The sequence below is a fragment of the Geotrypetes seraphini genome, chromosome 13 (assembly GCF_902459505.1).
Source record: "Geotrypetes seraphini chromosome 13, aGeoSer1.1, whole genome shotgun sequence".
Classification (NCBI taxonomy): Eukaryota; Metazoa; Chordata; class Amphibia; order Gymnophiona; family Dermophiidae; genus Geotrypetes; species Geotrypetes seraphini.
The window spans coordinates 1073430-1094455 of record NC_047096.1 but is presented as its reverse complement, the minus strand read 5'-3'; the positions used below and the strand labels follow the sequence as shown (position 1 = coordinate 1094455).

The 21026-nt window shown below is 47.6% G+C and overlaps 1 protein-coding gene across 1 annotated transcript in view; it reads right to left on the bottom strand.

The window, feature by feature from the left end:
- The window catches only part of SORT1 (sortilin 1), a 123177-nt gene extending 108813 nt beyond the window's left edge, over positions 1-14364 (bottom strand). The window contains exon 1 of the mRNA XM_033918152.1: positions 14075-14364. Coding sequence (XP_033774043.1) covers positions 14075-14251 — 177 coding nt within the window. The 5' untranslated portion in view covers positions 14252-14364. The remainder of the gene's footprint in view (positions 1-14074) is intronic.
- Positions 14365-21026: the final 6662 nt, after the last annotated feature.

Genomic DNA, 21026 nt, shown 5'->3' with positions numbered 1-21026 from the left:
TAAGTTGCAACTTTAATCTCTAGAGGAACGCAGAGAGAGGGGAGACATGATAGAGATGTTCAAATATGTTACTGGCTGTATGGAGGTGGAAGAAAACAATTTTCTCCTTACAGAACCTACAGCGACAAGAGGGCATCCGCTAAAAATCAGGGGTGGGAGATTTCATGGTGACATTCGGAAGTATTTCTTCACCGAAAGGGTGGTTGATCGTTGGAATGATCTTCCACTTCAAGTTGTAGAGGCCAACAACGTGCTCGATTTTAAGAATAAATGGGATAGACATGTGGGTTCACTTCGAGGAAGTGCTTAGGGGGTTGGGTTATTTGAGTGGGCAGACTTGTTGGGCCGACGGCCTTTTCTGCCGTCATACTCTATGTTTCCTCTGTTATGATCTTGCATCTCTCTGTTCTTCATCAGGGACTCTCCCCCTCTGTGTCTTCTGTCTGCACTTCCCATAGTCCAGCATCTGCCTCCTGTCTTTCCTTTTTGGTCCAGGCCTCTCTCTGTCTTTCTTCTGCTTACACCCCCCCCCCCCCTTTCAATGTCTAGCATTTGTTCTCCTTTCTTCCGGGTCTTTCGCTGCCTCTCTCTCTCTCCTTGGTCCAGAATCTTTCCACCTCTCTGCTGGCTGTCTCTCTCTCTCTCTCTTCCCTCTATACACCCCCAAGTCCAACATCTGTTCCTCTCTCTTCCGCCTCCCCTTTGTCTCAGGTTTCTCCCTCTCTCTATCTTCCTCCTGCTAACATTTTGAGTCTTCCTACCTTTGCAGCAGGAGAGGGAATGAGAGAGAGAGGGAGACATGTTGCCAATGGGGGTAGAGGAGAAAGGAAGAAAAGTTGGACTCATATAGGGACTCCAGAAATACATTCACAGATTCACAACACAGGTTATCCAGGTAGAAAGGGAGAACTATATTAACCTATTACAATTAGGTAAAAGAAAGTCAACAAAGTAGATGGGCAGAAATTATAAACTTTGTTACGTCTAAGCAATGTCTAGTGATAAAAGCTTTCAGGATTACTGCTGAAATACAATAATACTGGAATTTTTAGACCTTTAAGCTCTCTCCACCCAAATACTTTATCAAGCCATCTTTAAGAACCAACATTTAGAGTCCAGAGCCTCAAGACAAGAATGATATCCGAGTACAAATTCAAGATTTGAGTCCCAGCCTCTCATACCCACTAATTTTCTACACTAAAGCCTCCTGATGAGGATACTAATAAGTGGAGACTGACTCGGGACAGCATTCTCTACCTCAAACAACTCGTGGTTCTTGTGGCAGCGCATTCTACAGGGAGAGAAGTGGAAGACGGCTGGCCCCCACATCCCCACCGCTCTCCTCCGGGGCAGCCAACACCGGAGGCACTGGCAAACTTCCCCCAGAAAGTGATGCGGTATGATAGAGGCTAGGCGGGAGAATGCAAAGAGGTCCCGCTGCATAGCACTCCAAAGCCAAGGTAAAAAATATCATGGCAACGCATTCCTCCATTCAAAATCTGCCCCTCATTGCTGCTACTCTTCCTATTGGCTGAGCTGATCGCAGCCTTACCTCCACTGCTTCCTGCCCCCAGGTGTGCCGGCCGCTTAATAAAGGACCAAACTTTTTTTTTTCCCAAAAAAATGTTGCTTACTCAAAATGTTACTTACTCAGTGGAGGAAGACAGCCGGGCGCTCACCTAAACACTGTGTGCACTCAGTAAGTTTTAGAATACTTTGGCAAAGCAGTAAACACTGCCCCAGAAGTGCCCAAGCATGGACCAAGTTAGCTAGAACTAGAAAAATTAACAAGTAAAAAAAGCAAAATAAAAAAAAATTACAGGGTACAAGGACAAATCCAAAGCTATGCTGCTGGTTGATCTGTACTGTCCCTGGTCACATTAACCGCTCTCACCACGCCTTCTAGAGCTTAACTATTCTCTGAGTGAAAAAATATTTCCTCCTATTGGTTTAAAAGTATTACTCTAACTTCATCGAGTGTCCTCTAGTCTTTGTATATCGTGTCACTCTTCTTTGAACCTTTTCTAGTGTCGCTATATCTTTTTTGTAATAAGAAGACCAGGACTGAATGCAAGTGGGAGAGAGGACCGGAGGTGATCGGAGACAGTGGGAGAGAGGACCAGAGAGGAGTAGAAAGCAGTCGGAGAGGCACAGGACTGCATTAAGGGGAGCGGAGGAAGCGCAGCAGATCGGGACACGGAGAGGGGAAGAGGCGGGTTGTAACTCCGCCCACCTCCCGACTTCACAGCTGATCTCCCCCATAAAAGGGGGCGTGCCAACGGCGAGCGGCAAAGGCGCTCGCCTTAGCGAGAGCGCCTTTGCGAAGGAGCCTTGAGAAGGAGCCAGGAGCCCAGGCAGCAATATCTAACTTCTGTAAAAAAAACCACAGGTACTTCTCTCTACTCATTTGTCTCTTCTCTCTCTACTCTTTCAGCTAGCTGCACGTCGGGCACCACTCATACACACCGTGGGACATAGGAACGAGAAAAGAGTAATGGAGGCTGTAGGAACCCAGCAGAGCTATCCAGTATACTGCACCGAGTGTCATATGTATGACTACCTCCCCTCCGGGAGGCAGGCATACATATGTGGTCGATGCCAGGAACTGGATAGCCTGAGGAAGGAGGTCGGGAGACTACAGGTTAGAGTCCAGGAGCTGGAGGGACTCTGCACCATAGAGGAACAGTGCAGGGAAACTGAAGACACCACCAGAGAAAGCCACATCACGGAACAAGTTAGAGAGCTCGAGAAGTTCATTGAGGAGGCCTGCAGGATGGTGGAGGCACAGGACCAACAGCACATCAGGAGAGAACCAATAGTAGGATGACAGAATCCACCAGACACCATGGGAGTAGGACCTTGCGGAGGATCCGGACAGGCAGATGTGATGGAGACCCAGCGGAGCCCGGAGAAAGGACTAGAGGACTGCACCACTGACACAGACCTGAGACCAGAGAGACATCTGAGGAAGGGGAGAACTGCTATCGTAGTGGGAGACTCAATCCTGAGGGAAGTGGACAGTCACATAGCCGAAGGGAGAGAGGACAGACTAGTGACATGCCTCCCGGGGGCAAGAACGAAGGACGTTATCGACAGAATTGAGAGGATCCTGGAGGAAGCCGAGACAGAGGAGACAGCAGTAGTAATCCACATTGGGACCAACGACGTCAGCAGGAGGAACTACAACAGGACTACACTAACTGACCAGTTCAGGACCCTGGGGAGGAAACTGAGACTGAGGACAAGGAGGATAGCCTTCTCAGAGATCCTGCCAGTACCGAGAGCGGACGCGAGGAGGCAGAGCACACTACAAGCAATCAACGGTTGGCTGAGGAGATGGTGCGAAGAGGAGGGTTTCCACTTTGTTCGGAACTGAACAACTTTCTTGGGGAAGAACAAACTCTACAGGAGAGACGGACTGCACCTGAGCACGGCTGGGACGAGGATGCTGGCACGCAACGTCCAGAACGTCATTGACTTGACTTTAAACTGAGGAGAAGGGGAAAGCCGATAGTCGAACTGACCTCGACACATCGGACAAAAGTATCAAATAAGGATACTGAGCAAGGACATTGTAAAAGAGGGCTCGGGACTGAGTGGGAACTATTGGAAAAAGGACCTAAGGACGCAATGCAGGGGCCCAGGGCACAAAGGAAACTAGCAAGCAGGATTAACAGAGAACAGGAGCCAGAGGGGCAACCAAAAATGGAGAAACAGGCTGAGGACGAAACAGACATACCACAGGAGGAGGATGACCAAGACGAGGCTCGGGGACTGGCAACCCATGAGGGAGACGGCAGGAGCACCAAACCACGAGGAAAACCAGCAGGGAAGGCAAACAACCGGGACTTACATTGCCTGTACACTAATGCTAGGAGCCTAAGGGCCAAAATGGGAGAGCTGGAAGTCATAGCCAGCAAGAAGGACCTAGACATAATTGGAATCACAGAAACGTGGTGGACTGATGACAATAAATGGGATGTGGCCATACCAGGGTACAAACTCTACAGGAGAGACAGGACACACAAAAAGGGTGGAGGAATAGCCATATATATAAAAGACTCCATACCCTCAACCAGGATGGAAACAACAGCAAGGGGGGATGGCTACCGGGAGGAACTGGAGCAGACATAAAATTGGGTCTGTACTATCGCCCACCTGGACAGTCGGAAGAAATCGACCAGGACCTGGAGGCTGAACTGAGGCAGGTATGCAAAAGCGGAAGTGTGGTGGTGATGGGGGACTTCAACTACCCTGGGATAGACTGGAGTATCGGGCACTCTAACTGCACGAGGGAGACCAAATTCCTGGAGGCCACGAGGGACTATTTCATGGAACAGCTGGTCACGGAACCAACACGGGGAGATGCCACTCTTTGACCTAATCTTCAACGGGCTAGGGGGATCCACAAATGAGGTGGCGGTACTAGCCATACTAGCAATAAAGGTGGTTGGGTGATAACCTCACTGGCAAAAAAGTGATGAGAGATGTTTCGGCGTCCCGTTTAAGAGTTTGATTGGATTGTATTACACCCTGAGGCAGCAGATTTGTGAAACGCTGGCCACCGTCGGTGTACCGATCAACAGAAGATAAGTTGAAAGTTTTTCTATCAAATTCGCATAGACAGCCCTGCTTAAAGTTTTTTACACTTGGGAGTGAAATGGAGGTTTTTTGCCAGTGAGGTTATCACCCAACCACCTTTATCCACCATTGTGGTGGTGGGAGGGCTTCTGTCTGAGGCTTTTCCTCCATTTTTTGAAACACACCCCTTTGAACTAAAGCAATACTGTCTACATTCATATATGACATTTTTGTGTCTTTCTTTCTTGTGAAAGTGTGTTTTTTCACATATCCGAGTTCTTTTTGCTATATACTTAGGTTACAGAATATTACATACATAAATGATGGCAGATAAAGGCCAAATGGCCCATCCAGTCTGCCCATCCGCAGTAACCAGGCTTTCTTAAATTCAGATATAGTATCCATCTCCACCACCCTTTCTGTAAAAAAGTATTTCCTTAGATTATTCCCGAGCCTATCACTTCTTAACTTCATCCTTTGCCGACTCATTCCAGAGGTTCCTTTCAAATGAAACTCATCTCATGCACATTTAGGCCATGTAGGTATTTCAAACTCTCTCTCATATCTCCCCTCTCCTGCCTTTCCTCCAAAGTATACATATTGAGATCTTTAAGTCTGTCCCCATACGCCTTATGACGAAGACCATGCACCATTTTAGTAGCCTTCCTCTGGATCGACTCCATCCTTTTTATATCTCACTGGTAATGAGGTCAGTAACTATTCTACCCCAATGTAAAGTGTGCAGGAAATGAGGCTGAGCATAAGGCAGGAGCTTTAATGCCACAATTGAGACAGCTGTCAAGAATGAGCTCTCGTTTTTCTGAAGCAGAAATATCTGAGGATTTTCCCATTTTTTACAGCACAGTTACTTACCGTAACAGGTGTTATCCAGGGACAGCAGGCAGATATTCTTGACTGATGGGTGACGGCACCGACGGAGCCCCGGTACGGACAATTTTAGAGTGATTGCACTCTAAGAACTTTAGAAAGTTCTAGCTCGGCCGCACCGCGCACGCGCGAGTGCCTTCCCGCCCGACAGAGGCGCGCGGTCCCTCAGTTAGTATAAGCCAGCTAAGAAGCCAACCCGGGGAGGTGGGTGGGACGCAAGAATATCTGCCTGCTGTCCCTGGATAACACCTGTTACGGTAAGTAACTGTGCTTTATCCCAGGACAAGCAGGCAGCATATTCTTGACTGATGGGTGACCTCCAAGCTAACAAAAAGAGGGATGGAGGGAAGGTTGGCCATTAGGAAAACAAATTTTGCAAAACAGATTGGCCGAAGTGTCCATCCCGTCTGGAAAAAGCATCCAGACAATAATGAGATGTAAAAGTGTGAACTGAGGACCAAGTAGCAGCCTTGCAGATTTCCTCAATAGAAGTGGAGCGGAGGAAAGCTACAGATGCTGCCATTGCTCTGACTCTATGGGCCGTGACAGAACCTTCCAGTGTCAGTCCGGTCTGAGCATAACAGAATGAAATGCACGCTGCCAGCCAATTAGACAACGTACGTTTAGAAACGGGACGTCCCAATTTATTTGGATCAAAGGACAGAAAAAGTTGAGGAACTGATCTGTGGGGTTTCGTACGCTCTAGATAGTAAGCCAGAGCCCTTTTACAATCCAAAGTGTGTAAAGCTTGTTCTCCAGAATGAGAATGAGGTTTTGGAAAGAAAACAGGGAGAACAATGGATTGGTTGAGATGGAATTCAGATACAACCTTAGGGAGAAACTTTGGATGTGTACGCAGAACCACCTTGTCATGGTGAAAAACCGTAAAGGGAGGATCTGCGACCAGTGCATGAAGCTCACTGACCCTCCTGGCAGAGGTAAGGGCAATAAGGAAAAGCACCTTCCAAGTAAGAAACTTGAAAGGAGAGGTAGCCAAGGGTTCAAATGGAGGCTTCATTAAAGCAGAAAGAACCACATTGAGATCCCAGATAACAGGAGGGGCTTTAAGAGGTGGTTTCACGTTGAAAAGCCCACGCATGAACCTGGACACCAGGGGATGAGCTGAGAGAAGTTTTCCATGGACTGGCTCATGAAAAGCTGAAATGGCACTGAGGTGGACTCTGATGGACGAAGACTTAAGGCCAGAGTCAGACAAAGAGAGCAAATAGTCCAACAACGTCTCCACTGCCAGGGAAGTGGGATCAAGATGATGAAGAAGACACCAGGAGGAAAATCTCGTCCACTTCTGATGGTAACATTGCAGAGTGGTTGGTTTCCTGGAGGCATCCAGAATGGAACGAACAGGCTGAGATAAGAGAGTATCATGAGATGTCAGCCCGAGAGATACCAAGCTGTCAGGTGTAGAGACTGGAGGTTGGGATGAAGGAGGGTTTCCTGCTGTTGCGTAAGCAGAGAAGGAAACAGAGGAAGAAGAAAAGGTTCCCTGGAACTGAGTTGAAGTAGAAGGGAGAACCAATGTTGCCTGGGCCACCTCGGAGCAATCAGAATCATGGTGGCTCGTTCCCTCTTGAGCTTGAATAAGGTTCTCAACATTAGAGGCAGAGGAGGGAAGGCGTACAGGAACAGATTCGACCAGTCGAGGAGAAAAGCATCCGCTGTCAGACGGTGAGGAGAGTAAAGTCTGGAGCAGAAGAGGGGCAGCTGGTGATTGTGAGGAGCTGCAAAGAGGTCTATCTGAGGAGTGCCCCATTGAGTGAAGATAGACTGCAGAGTTATAGGATCGAGTGTCCACTCGTGAGGCTGGAGAATTCTGCTGAGTTTGTCCGCTAAAGAATTCTGTGTTCCCTGAATGTAGATAGCTTTCAGGAAGAGATGGTGATCTATGGCCCAATTCCAGATCTTTTGGGCTTCTTGGCATAGAAGGCGAGAGCCTGTCCCACCCTGTTTGTTGATGTAGTACATCGCAACTTGATTGTCTGTGCACAACAAGAGGACCTGAGGAAAGAGAAGATGTTGGAAAGCCTTGAGGGCATAAAACATCGCTCTGAGTTCCAGGAAATTGATTTGATGCTTCTTTTCCTGGGCTGTCCAAAGACCTTGAGTCTGGAACTCGTTCAAGTGAGCTCCCCATGCATAAAGAGAGGCGTCGGTGGTGATAACCAGGTGATGAGGGGGCTGATGGAACAGAAGACCTCTGGATAGATTTGAGGATACCAACCACCATTGAAGAGACTGACGAAGAGATGATGTCACAGATATGTGTCGTGAGCAAGGATCCGTCGCTTGGGACCACTGAGTAGCAAGGGTCCATTGAGGAGTGCGTAGGTGAAGACGTGCGAGGGGCGTGACATGAACTGTAGACGCCATGTGCCCCAAGAGTACCATCATTTGCCTGGCTGAGATGGAAGGCAGTGAAAGTACCTGTTGACATAGAGACTGAAGGGTCTGAAGACGATTGGATGGCAGGAAAGCTCTCATGAGGAGTGTGTCCAGGATCGCTCCAATGAATTGAAGTCTCTGAGTAGGGATGAGATGAGATTTGGGTAGATTGATCTCGAACCCCAGAATTTGTAGAAACAAGATGGTTTGGTTGGTGGCCAGAAGAACTGCTTGAGCGGATGTGGCCTTGATTAACCAGTCGTCCAGGTAAGGGAAGACCTGGAAGTGATGAGAGCGTAGAAATGCCGCTACCACAATGAGACACTTGGTGAAGACCCTTGGAGAGGAGGCAAGGCCGAAGGGCAGCACCTTGTATTGGTAATGAGAATGATTGATCATGAAGCGTAGGTACTGTCTGGAAGCCAGATTTACTGGTATGTGAGTGTACGCTTCTTTGAGATCGAGGGAACATAGCCAGTCGCCTTGATTGAGAAGAGGATAAAGAGTGGCCAGAGAAAGCATCTTGAACTTTTCTTTGACCAAATATTTGTTGAGATCGCGGAGATCTAGAATGGGTCTGAGATCTCCTGTTTTTTTGGGGACTAAAAAATATCGGGAGTAGAACCCCTGCCCCTGCTGGTCTAGGGGAACTTCTTCTATGGCATTTAGAAGAAGGAGGGATTGAACCTCTTGGAGAAGAAGGGTTAATTGAGGACTGGAAGCAGACTCTTTTGGTTGACTTGGAGGAGGTAGTGACTGAAAGTTGAGAGAGTAGCCGTGGCGGATGATGTTGAGGACCCACTGGTCTGACGTGATAAGTTCCCAACGGCTTATGAAATAAGTAAGGCGTCCTCCTATAGGTTGTGGAAGTTGGGTAGAAGGAACAAAACTGGCTATGTTCTGGAGAATTAAGTCAAAAGGGTTGTGTAGACTTTTGCACTGGTGCAGGTTTTACCTGTTGTTGTTGCTGAGGCTGTCTAGCAGCCGGCCTTTGTTGTCTCTGGCGTCGTTGCTGGGGAGCAGCTTGAGGCAGAGGACGAGCCACAAATCTACGCTGGTAGGAGGATTGTGGACGAAAAGGTCTGGTTGTTGGCGGCTTCTTAGACTTAAGAAGTGTATCCCATCTAGTCTCATGAGCCGATAACTTTTGAGTGGTGGAGTCCATGGAATCTCCAAACAACTCATCCCCTAGGCAAGGTGCATTGGCTAGCCGATCCTGATGGTTAACATCGAGTTCAGAAACCCTAAGCCAGGCCAGCCGTCTCATTGCCACTGAGATGGCTGTAGCCCTAGAGGTCAGCTCGAAGGTGTCATAAATGGATCTAACCATGAATTTCCGGAGCTGGAAAAGCGAAGAACAAGTTTGGTGAAAAACCGACTTTTTCCGATCAGGGAGATATTTCTCAAAAGCAGAGATATTCTGAATAAGCTGCTTTAAGTAGAAGGAGAAATGGAATGCATAATTCCCTGATCGATTCGCCAACATTGCATTTTGGTATAGTCGTTTCCCAAACTTGTCCATAGACTTTCCCTCTCTGCCAGGAGGGACAGAAGCATACACACTAGCCCCCTTGGACTTTTTGAGGGTGGATTCGACCAAAAGGGACTCATGATGTAACTGGGGTTTATCAAACCCAGGGATAGGAAGGACTCTGTATAGAGAGTCTAATTTTCGGGGAGCCCCAGGAATGGTGAGGGGAGATTCCAAATTTTTATAGAACGTCTCTCTCAAGATATCATGGAGAGGTAACTTAAGGTATTCCTTTGGAGGCTGATCAAAATCCAGAGCATCAAGAAAAGCTTTGGATTTCTGTGACTCAGCCTCCAAAGGAATAGAGAGAGAGTCACACATTTCCTTTAAAAAGGAAGAAAAAGAAGATACTTCTGGTTTAGAGGAGGGCCCCAAGGCAGAGGTGTCCTCTTCACCAGAAGAACATTCTCCCTCAGAAAGGAGAGGGTCTTCTGAGTCGCCCCACAAGTCAGGGTCTTGAACTTGGAAGCTCCGGTCCCGAGAATCCGGCGTGGAAGACTGTAAGTGATGGGATTTTCTATGAGATTTCCCTGACCTGCCTGACTCGGTACCGGGGGATGTGACTGTATGCACCGGTGCCGAAGTCTGAACAGCTTGATGGTGGGATCTCGGCTCCGGTGCAAGAATCGGCATGGAGACAGAGGAAACAGACTGTACCGGTACCGACGAAGTGGAAGTTGACAAAGTAGGACGATCCACTGTCGGTACCGGCGGCTCAGACCGGACTGGTACCGGAAGACTCGGTACCAGGAGTGAAGGCAGAATGTGCTCTAACTGTTCTTTAAGTTGTAATTTTAGAACAGCAGCAATACGGTCTTCGAGAGAAGGCACCGGTACCGCCTTTTTCTTTTGCGGTACCTGCGGTGCCGCTCTACGCTCCGAGGATGAGGAACCCGATGTAGAGGGGCTCACCTCTATTGGAGCGGAGCGCTTCCGTGAGCGCCTCGAGGTCTGCAGGATTGGGCTCGCTGCTATTGAGACCGGAGGACGCTCCAACGGGGAAGGCTTCTTAGCCGGCTTACCTGGAGGAGCCGACACCGACGCGGTATCGCGTGGTGTCGACGATGTGGGTGCCGACTGAGCCGGAGTCGAAGTCGGTGCCGGAGTGGTATCGGACATCTCGGTGCCGAAAAGAAGTTTTTGTTGAATCTCTCTATTTTTAAGAGTTCTTTTCTTTAGAGTCGCACAGCGGGTGCAGGTAGACGATTGATGGTCCGGGCCAAGGCACTGTAGACACCAATTATGTGGGTCAGACAGTGAAATTGGCCGTGCACACCGCTGGCACTTTTTAAACCCGGGTTGAGGGGGCATGAATGTGAAGACGGCTTCAGCCAAATCGAAGGCCGAGGCTTCGATAGTGGCAGTAGGCCCCGCCGGGGCGAAACCGAAAAAAGAAAGAAAACTAAATCAGTTTTTTTTTTTTTTTTTTTAAGAAAGAAAGTAAAATAAAATGAAGGAAATAAACCTTCTAAAGACGTTTACGCGAGCGGGAAGGCGAAAAATGGAAAAAGTTTTCAACAGCCGTTGAAACGTGCGACTTCTTAGCTCCGCGGAAACTAAGAAACTGAGGGACCCGCGCGCCTCTGTCGGGCGGGAAGGCACTCGCGCGTGCGCGGTGCGGCCGAGCTAGAACTTTCTAAAGTTCTTAGAGTGCAATCACTCTAAAATTGTCCGTACCGGGGCTCCGTCGGTGCCGTCACCCATCAGTCAAGAATATGCTGCCTGCTTGTCCTGGGATAATATAAGTTTAACTGTACCCATAATTTTTTCATTGACTCCATGAAGAACACAGGTTAGAAGAACAGTATGGGGAGGTGGCGATTCTACATTAAGGGCAGTTACAATTTTTTTTCCTGCTCCAATCCGAGTGCAGCTGTATCATTGCACACCTGCTTATATGCTGGAAGGCTAATGTGTACAGAATAGCATACCAGCACATGCATGGATGTGTGTCAGTATTTTTCCCACCAAGACGTGCACACAGCACTAGCAGTCCTTAATGTAGAACTTGATGTACATGCATCCAATATACTGACCATGACGAGCGCATCGGTTTTATGTGTGGGTCTATTTGCATGCAATTTGTTTCCTGCATCAGCAAATAAGATTTGTGTATTAAGCACGCACTAGAAGCTATGTGCTAGACTACCAGAGCAAAGCTCTACCACAAACTTTCTGCACTGATCACAGTGTTCCTACAAGTAGGACCCATCAGAAGAAAAGTGCTGCTTCTCTCTCTCTCTGACCTCTGACCGTTTAAAACTGACTTAATTGAACACCCCCAATTTCTCTTGCATAATATATTTTGTGTAATCCTAGGCAGCCATTTCCTCCAAGTAAATAGACTTTCTTCTGCAATTTCAGCAATACTGTATCTGGAATTTCTACAATGTGCACTTGAACCATGTAGGTTAACTTGAGCAAAATATTCAGTTTTATTCAGGCAGGGTATACCAGCTTGGAATATTTTTGTCAAAGCAGTGGATATTTCACTTCAGAAAGCTTAGTCAGGTAAAAGGGAAAATTGTTTTAACTGCATAATGCATCCTTTGCTGCCTCAGGAAACAAGATGATTAACAACACTGTTAGGTAAGAGCTGTTTATTGAATAACTGCAAAAAAACAGGTACAGTAGGGAGTACAGTTGCTTCATCAACACCAAGAAACAGCAGCATCAAACAAACCCACCTTCAAAAGCACCAACTTGCATCCAGCACCAAATTTAAATCCTATATTGACTTTAAATCCCACTGCTCTCCCCTCCAGTCTCAGCAATTCTTGGCTTAGACAAGACTTATAAAAAACATTGGCAAATATTTTATAGGTCCATGAATCAATATCAGTCCCTGTGATGTCTGGAACAAACCTTAACAGGGGCATATCTGTCTTGTGTCTCTCCATAACTCACAATGATTAGAACAGCTCCCTTTTACCTCAACTTGGGCTTTAAGCTTGCAGTATTGCCTCTTTATAAACTTATCCCTATGCCAAATTCATTAAGTATGTGAATCATAAAAAGTACCTGCTCTGCTGAAAGCCTAGTCAGCATCAAGTATTAGTTGAAACTGGCTCCTCCTAACCTGCCCAAATTAAGTCTACCTGCTGCTTGTTTCCCTGGTATGAGAGCAGTCTGGTAGGATTCCTTCACATCAATATTAATGAGTGATACTTGTCTAAATGACCATCATGCCAAGCCACTCTGTCACTCCATAAGAAGTGTACAAATTTCATATCCCCCCTAGGATGCAATTCAGTACCAAAGCATTAGAATAAGTTAAGCAGGAGATCAATCCACAAAATTTTATAGAACCTGTCAGTCCATGTACAATCTTCAACACACTGCAGCTACAAGTCCATACTAATTTAAAAAGGGATACACAGGCAGTTCCAAGAAAACTGCAAAACAAACTTTGTCCTAGCATTATTTATTGCATTACTTTAACATGCTAAACCAGTTTTCGGGGAGGAGGGGTTATAACAACCTTTAAATAAAATAATGTGGAAGCATCAGGGTCACTGTATGCCACACCACAGTGGCCATTTCTAACTGCAAAGATATGTAGTTGAGCAAGAGACTCCACTTGCAGAACTGGGTCAGAGCAGTCACTATTTAAGTATGTTTTCTTCCACAGCACAAACATTCGTTTTTTCTCTGTTCAATTTAACTGTTACTGGTAACAATTGAAGATGGATCCAGCTGTTACAAACTCTGACACAGCTAGTTAGTTATGTTGTACAAGTATTTACAGATCCAAAACAAAGTCACAGAGTAAAACAATAACAAATCTAATGAAAATTAAAAGAAAAAAAAAAAAGCCTCAAATTTGGCAGTGCACTAAATGCTTAATGCCTTCTCAATCATAGCCTTAAAAAAAAACATTTCAGAAGTGCTCAAATGTGTAAAAGAAAAATTTACCAACTTAGAAAAGCACCATGAACTTCTTACTGAAGTGAGCAACACTGTTCAAAACAGTCAATTCAAAAACCTTCCATTTTGTTTAACTATATCAGGGAACATCATGAACAAAATGCCACCACTAGAAGTTTTTGAATCGATTGTTTTGAAGTTCATTTTGTTTAAATGTGCAAAAGAAAACGTAGCCCATGACTGAGAAGCATTAAGGTGAATTCATTTAGTGGAGGGGGTTTTCCATTCGATTTGTCACCATTTCTGCTTTGGATTTCCCATTCACCTTGTTTACGCCTTGGTTTCTAGGTAAGATTGTGTTTGTGCGCTCTATAAAGATGTAATTAAAGCATCAGCAGCTAAAAGGGAGCACGTGACTTGAGCTTGCACATTGACTGTATTTATTACGTAGTGAAAACAATGACGCTTTGAACCGCTTACACATAGTTGGGGGGTTACCCTCTTTCTTCAAACAACCCCCCCCCCCCCCGTGTCAAAGCAGCTCTTGACCAGCTGAGAAGCGAAGTGCGTCATGCGTCAGGGCAGGTGTTGCCTTCACCTGGACACGTTCTTCCGCCTCAGGCACCAGGAACTGCTTCTGCGCCAACAGACAGAGCTCGAGCCGCGACCCCTCCCCCTCCCCCTCCCCAACTGCCACGGCCGACCCCCGGCCGCGCGCTCGCCGCGGACTGGCTCATTGTGGCGGGGAGGCGTTGCTGGCCACGAGAGACCCCTCGCGACGACGTCTCCCCCCTCCCCCGCTCTCACCTTGTGCGTGTTGTTGTCGAGGCTCGCTTGGAAACCCCGCCACGCGGCGCAGCCCTCCGCCAGGGGCGACTTCGAGTCCCGGGGCTCCTTCAGCGCCCCCACCACGGCCACCAGCAGCGCCAGAAGCGAAGCCGAGCCCCCGGCGCCCATAGCGCGACCACCGCAACCCGCCAGCATCCTACACCTTCAGCCGCAGCTCCGAGCGCCGCACACCATAGGCCCGAGCGAACGTCAATCTGCCAACGCAGCAACCCATAGGAGCGCGCGCGCACCCAGTCCCCGCCTCCGACGGCCGCTCCCACCGTTACTCACGCGTCACCTGCGTCGCCTCTGTTCCCGATTGGCTGCGACGCTCTCCTGCCGGCCTTCTCATTGGACAGAGGCAGAGAGCACCTGCAGACCGCGCGCTGGAGGCGGGCTGCACAGTTACGTCTGTGCACCTGCGAGAAGACCGCAAGATTAGTTATCATTTCTATAGCGCTGTACGATCCCTGCTCAGAAGAGCTTAAAATCTAATTTGGAAAGACAGGACATCTCAGGGTTGGGGAGATTCTGGTAGAGAAAGATACAATGGGTAAAGGTGACAGCAGTGAGTGGGAGTTAAAAGTTGAAAGCAGGTTGTGGTAAGAGCAGATAGCATAGCTGGTTTTAAGAAACGTTTGGACAATATCCTGGAGGAAGCATGGAATGTTGCTACTCTTTGGGTTTGGGCCAGGTACTGGGGACCTGGATTGACCACAGTGACAATGGGCTAGTGGGTTTGAAGGACCATTGGTCTGACCCAGTAAGGCTATTCTTATGTTCTTGTTGAGATTTGCAATAAGGTGTGGTTCAAGACAAAAATTATTGAATAGAGGACATGACCTCTGGTAGAACAAGCCCAAATAACCTTCAACCATTCTCATTGTCTTCCTTCCTCCACCCTTGGAGACCAGCATCTGCTCCCTCCTCTCCCTCTTCGCCTAACATCTCCCTCTCCAGCATTTCTCTCACTCCCACAGCCAGGCATCTCTCTCATCACTCTAATCTGCTCTTACATCCAACATCTATCCCCTCCTTCCCCTCTACCTCCTGTGTATCTCTTCCTCCCATTCAACCCTATATCTAACACCTCTCTCTCTCTCTCCCTCCCTTGTGTCCCAACCCCCCATGCAGAATTCTCTCCCTTTCACTGCCATAGCCACCATTTCTATTTCCCACTGTCCACCAACTCTCTCTCCCCTTGCCTTGTGCCATCTCTATCCCCCTCTATGCACCATCTCTCCTTCTATTAGCATGTGCAACATTTCACCCTCTCCCTTCACCATGCATGTCTCACTCCCCACCCAGCACGTGCAACATTTTACCCTCTCCCTTCACAATGCGTCACTCCCCACCCCTTGTGCCAGCATCTTTCCTCCCTCTGTGCTAGAAACTTTCCTTCCTCTCTCCCTCCCCTCCCCTGTGTCAGCATCTTTTCTTCCTCTTACCCCTGTGCCAGCATCTATCCTTCCTCCCCTCCTAGAAAATGACATAGGGACAAATTTTTCCCCATCCCCTTGGGAACTCAGTTTCCTGTCCTCACAAGTTCTATCTCTATCCCATTCCTGCAAGCTCTGTCCTGATCGGCACAAGCCTCAAACTCTTTAAAATCATAAGTGTTCAAGGTTTGTACAGTTAAGGCAGAGATTGCAGGAATGGAGTGGGGACTCTCTCTAGTAAGGCTTGCTTCATTGGGTTGTGATATTGGTAATAATTCACATGCTGCTTGCCGCTAACCTGGCACACTGTGTGCAATTCTGGTTACCAAATCTCAAAAAATGATATAGCGGAATTAGAAAAGATACAGAGAAGAGTGACAAAATGATAAAAGGGATGGGATGACTTCCTATGAGGATAAGCAGCATAAAATCTTTTACTATTTGGGATCTTGCTTGCCACTTGGGACCTGGGTTGGCTACTATTAGAAACAGGATACTGGACTTGATGGACCTACTGCTTGTCCCAATATGGTTATTCTTATGTTCTTAAGCCTTCCTTTACTGTGGAGACTTCTAAGTTAGTAGCAGGCAACGTATGGGAACAGCCCTATACATAAAAGAAAGCATACAATAGACAAGAATGGACACAGCAGAGACGACCAACAAGCTGGAATCACTATGGGTTAAAATACCGGGAAGGAAAAGGCCTGAAATAAAGATGGGCCTATACTATCGTCCACCCGGGCAAACCGGAGATATCGATGAAGAAATGGAAGCTGAAATAAAACAAGAATGCAAAAGCGGCAACACGGTTATTATGGGAAACTTCAACTACCCCGGGATAGACTGGAGTCTTGGAAACTCAAGATGCGCTAGGGAGACAGAATTCCTGGAGGCTACACAAGATTGCTTCATGGAGCAGCTTGTTAGAGAACCAACGAGAGGAAATACCACTCTGGATCTAATCCTAAATGGGTTAAGGGGACCTGCAAAGGAAGTGGAAGTAGTGGGACCATTGGGAAACAGCGATCATAATATGATCAAGTTCAAGGTTGAGGTAAGAATACTGAAAGGAAAGAGAACCATAGCGACAACTTTTAACTTCAGGAAAGGAAACTATGAAGCAATGAGGGAAATGATAAGGAAGAAACTTAGGAACACTTCCAAAATATGGCAAACAGTAGAACATACCTGGTCTTTTTTCAAGGACACTTTGAATGAGGTGCAAAATCTGTATATCCCCAGATTTAGAAAGGGGTGCAAAAAGAGTCGAACAATAGACCCGGCGTGGATAACTAAAATAGTGAAGGAAGTGATAGGCAATAAGAAAAATTCATTCAGGAAATGGAAAAAGGACAAAACTGAGGGGAACTGGAAAGAGCACAGGAAGTATCCAAAAGAATGTCACCGTGTGGTTCGAAAAGCCAAAAGAGAGTATGAAGAGAGGCTAGCCAGGGAAGCACGAAATTTCAAACCGTTCTTTATATATGTTAAAGGGAAGCAGCCGGCTAGGGAGGAGGTGGGACCGCTGGATGACGGAGACAGGAAGGGAGTGGTGAAGGAGGAGAAAGAAGTCACGGAAAGACTTAACATGTTCTTTTCGTCTGTATTTACAAACGAAGACACAACCAACAAACCAGAACCTGAGCAATTCTTCAATGGAAATCAAGCAGAAAAATTGACATCCATGGAAGTGAGCCTTGAAGATGTGCGCAGGCAGATAGAAAAACTAAAAACTGACAAATCCCCGTGTCCGGATGGAATCCATCCAAGGGTTCTGAAGGAATTAAAGGAGGAGATAGCGGAACTACTGCAGCAAATTTGCAACCTATCCCTGAAAACAGGTGTGATCCCGGAGGATTGGAAGATAGCCAACGTTACGCCCATCTTTAAAAAAGGGATCAAGAGGTGACCCGGGAAACTACAGACTGGTGAGTCTGACCTTGGTTCCGGGGAAAATGGCGGAAGCACTGATAAAAGAAAACATGCAACAGCATTTCCCTCCCCTCCCCCCCCGACTTCCCTGTGCAGCAGCAGCGGTATTTGCCTTCCCCTCCAGGTCCCTGTGCAGCAGTTGCAGCATTTCCCTCACCCCTTCTCTTCTCTTACCGCAATCTGGCCTGCTCCGTTCGGCCCCTCCCCCACGTTGTATCCTGCTGCGATTTGGCTGCTCCGTTCGGCTCCTCTCCCTTCCCTTCCTGTGGTCTAGCCTGCTCCATGGTCCCCCCTTCCCTTATAGCATTCCCCACAGGCAAGCAGGCCCAGCTTCTTCCTTGCAGCTCGAGTACTCTTCTTTGTCGGCCCCTCCTTCCCTTCATGTCTGTCTGTCTGTCTGGGTATTTTTTTTCTTTGTCTCTCTCTCCTTGCATGCTGCCTGTCTGTCATTTTTTCTGTCTGTGAATCTCCCTGTGCCTCCTTCCTATGTCCTTAGTGCCCCCAGTGCCTCCTTCCTCCCTCCCTCCGATGCCAGCCTGCCTTCCATTGAAAACCCCCACCCCCTCTGTTGCCTCCCATCCCCCTTCCATTGAAACCCCCCCATGGCAGCTTGCCTGCCTCCCATCCCCCTGAGCAGCATATTTCCATGGAATCCCCCCCCCGATGCCATCCTGCGTGCCTGCCTTCCATTGAACCCCCCACCCCCCTCCAATGCCAGCCTGCCTGCCTCCCATCCCCCTTCCACCAAAACCCCTCCCATGCCATCCTGCCTGTCTGCCTTCCATTGAACCCCCCAACCCTCCTCCGATGCCAGCCTGCCATTCCCCTTCCACTGAAACTCCCCCCCCCCCACCCTGATGCATGCCTGAATCCCCCCCCCCCGCCGACCATACCCGGCACAACTGAAACCCCCGTTGACCCTCCCACCGCTACAGGGCTGACAAACCCGGCAGGAGCAGCAGCGTCCCAGGCACACTAAACGCTGCTTCGGATCTTCTACTGGCCTAATTTCCTCTGCCGCGTCCCTGATGACACATATTTGGGGAGGGGGTCCAGCTTTAAAGTTAATATAAGAGTTGCTGAATGTTAATCTTTCAGAGGCCCTTGTGGAGGAAATGCAAGCACTTTTCCTTTTTTGTTGGGTAAAATCTTCTATGTGATATTTGGGAGTTTTCTTTGGACCTCTGGGGGCCAATCTCTGTGACCTCAACTATACTCCCTTATTTAACAGGATACATAAAGCTCTGTATAGTTGGGTTGCATTATTTCTGGATAGGGCATATAGAAGTGGTGAAGATGATGATTCTACCTCAACTATTATTTGTTTTCCACAGTGTCCCTTGGAAAGCCTCCAGCAGAGACTATCTAAATTTATATGGGCTAACAGGCATCCCAGGGTCAGCACTAGAGTTTTATGTTTTAGCAAAGGGGATTGGGGGGGGGGGGGGCTTGGTGGTTCCCAATATAGTGAAATACTATCAGGCTGCTCAGTTGTGGGCTCTTATTGAAAGGCTGGCCCAAGACTAAACAGTAGGTCGCCCATGAACAGGACACTGGGCGTATACCTCTCCTACATTTACCATGGTTATCGGAGGGCTCTCTGAGGGCAGGTTATCTTAATTCAGTTTGGACCACTCAGGGTGTAGAGGGTGGTTTGGGGATTTCTTTTGGAGGGTAGACGGTACTCCTGGTTTACACCTTTAGGTTACAATGCTGAATTTGTCCCGAGTAGGGAGGAAGTTTTTTTTGCTGCTTGATCTGTGTGGGGCAGCTGTGGGACTCCGCCAGTAAAAAGATCAGGTCCTTCCCCGAGCTCAGGGATAAATATCAGTTATTTCCCTGAGATCTGTTTCCTTTCCTCCAGGTTAAGCATTACATGTAATCCTCAGGTTTAGCCTAGAATTTGGGATGGGGACAGACTCAGTTTGAAGAATCGATGGGTCCAGCATTACATAAGGGGTTATTTCAGCCCTGTATAAGTGCCTGAATGCACAGCGCATGGCCTCATTATCTTATATGAAGGTCTTGGAGGTTGATTTGGGAGATGGGCTTAATATCGTTGATTGGGAAGAAATTTGATCTCTGGTGCCTTCTTTGGGCCTGGCCACCCCATAGTAGAAAATGGCTACAAGGTGCTTTTCCGTTGGTACTACACACCTGATTTGCTCTGGCGCATGTGGCAGGAGGGGGGACTCTGCTGGAGGGGATGTGGGATTGTGGGTAGGCAATTCCGGTCGACAGCCAGAGCCAGGTCAGGTTTTCAGGATATCCACAATGAATATGTATGAGATGGATTTGCAAGCAGTGCCTCCTTGAGATGCAAATCTATCTCATGCATATTTAGTGTGGATATCCTGAAAACCTGACCTGGCTCTGGCTCTCGAGGACCAGAATTGCCTACCCCTGTCCTAGAAACATAAGAGTATGACGGCAGAAAAGGGCCAGCTGCCCAACAAGTCTACCCACTCAAGAACCCTCCCTCCTTTGAGAGTCTATCTTTTTAAGTATAACTCTGCAGCAACCCCACCTGTTTGTCCCAACATCTCTTGAAGTCGAGCAGGTTACTGGCCTCGACTACCTGGCGTGAAAGACCATTCCATTGATCAATCACCCTTTCGGTGAAATCTTCCCCCCTTAAGTTTTAGCGGATGCCCTCTTGTCGCCGTGGGACCCGTAAGAAAAAAGATTTCTTCCTCCACCTCAATGCGGCCAATGATGTATTTGAATGTTTCTATCATGTCCCCCCCTTTCTCTGTGCTCTTCAAGAGAATATAAGCGAAGTCTGCTCAGATGCTCTTCATATGGGAGATCTCTAAGTTCTGAGACCATCCTAGTGGCCATTCTCTGGATCGACTCCATTCTCTTCACATCTTTTTGATAGTGTGGCCTCCAAAACTGCACACAGTATTCCAGGGTTTTTGGGTTTCTACTTTCCAGCTGTGATCTATGATCGTGGGTAAAGTATTTGGGCTTCCTGGGAAGTAGTGCTTCTTCGTAGATATGACCCAGATCTAGAAGATGGGGAATTGAGCTTTGGTAAGCTGTTCTTTACGTCTGCAAGGCTTGTGGTGGCTGCCAATTGGAAGCAACGGATACAACCCGCTTGGCATGGGATAGAGGATATATTGCATCATTGGTATACTATGTAAAAGCTTACTGCTATTAAGCACACAGCATTGCCTAAATTTAACCGCACCTGGAAACAATTTGAATCTTGGGCGTGTCACAAATTTATGTGTTTCTTTCCAATTGCTATTCTTGCTGTTACTTTTCATGACTCTCTTTCGCTCAGCTGCAAGGAGGTTTTTTTTTGGGGGGGGGAGATGTTTGGTGTGGATTATGCTGTTTTGTTGTTATCTATCAGCTGTGTGATGGGTGCACTGAAGAACTCCTGTGCACAGATCTTGTGGTGATTGTATTGATGCTTCTGTAAGTGTATTGTGGAATGATTTATACTTAATAAAAAATTTTCTCTTAACATAATTTGTGATGCTCGTTGGATGCTCTTGTATGTTTATATGCCAGCTGCTGATAATGCGTGTACTGACCTTGTCATT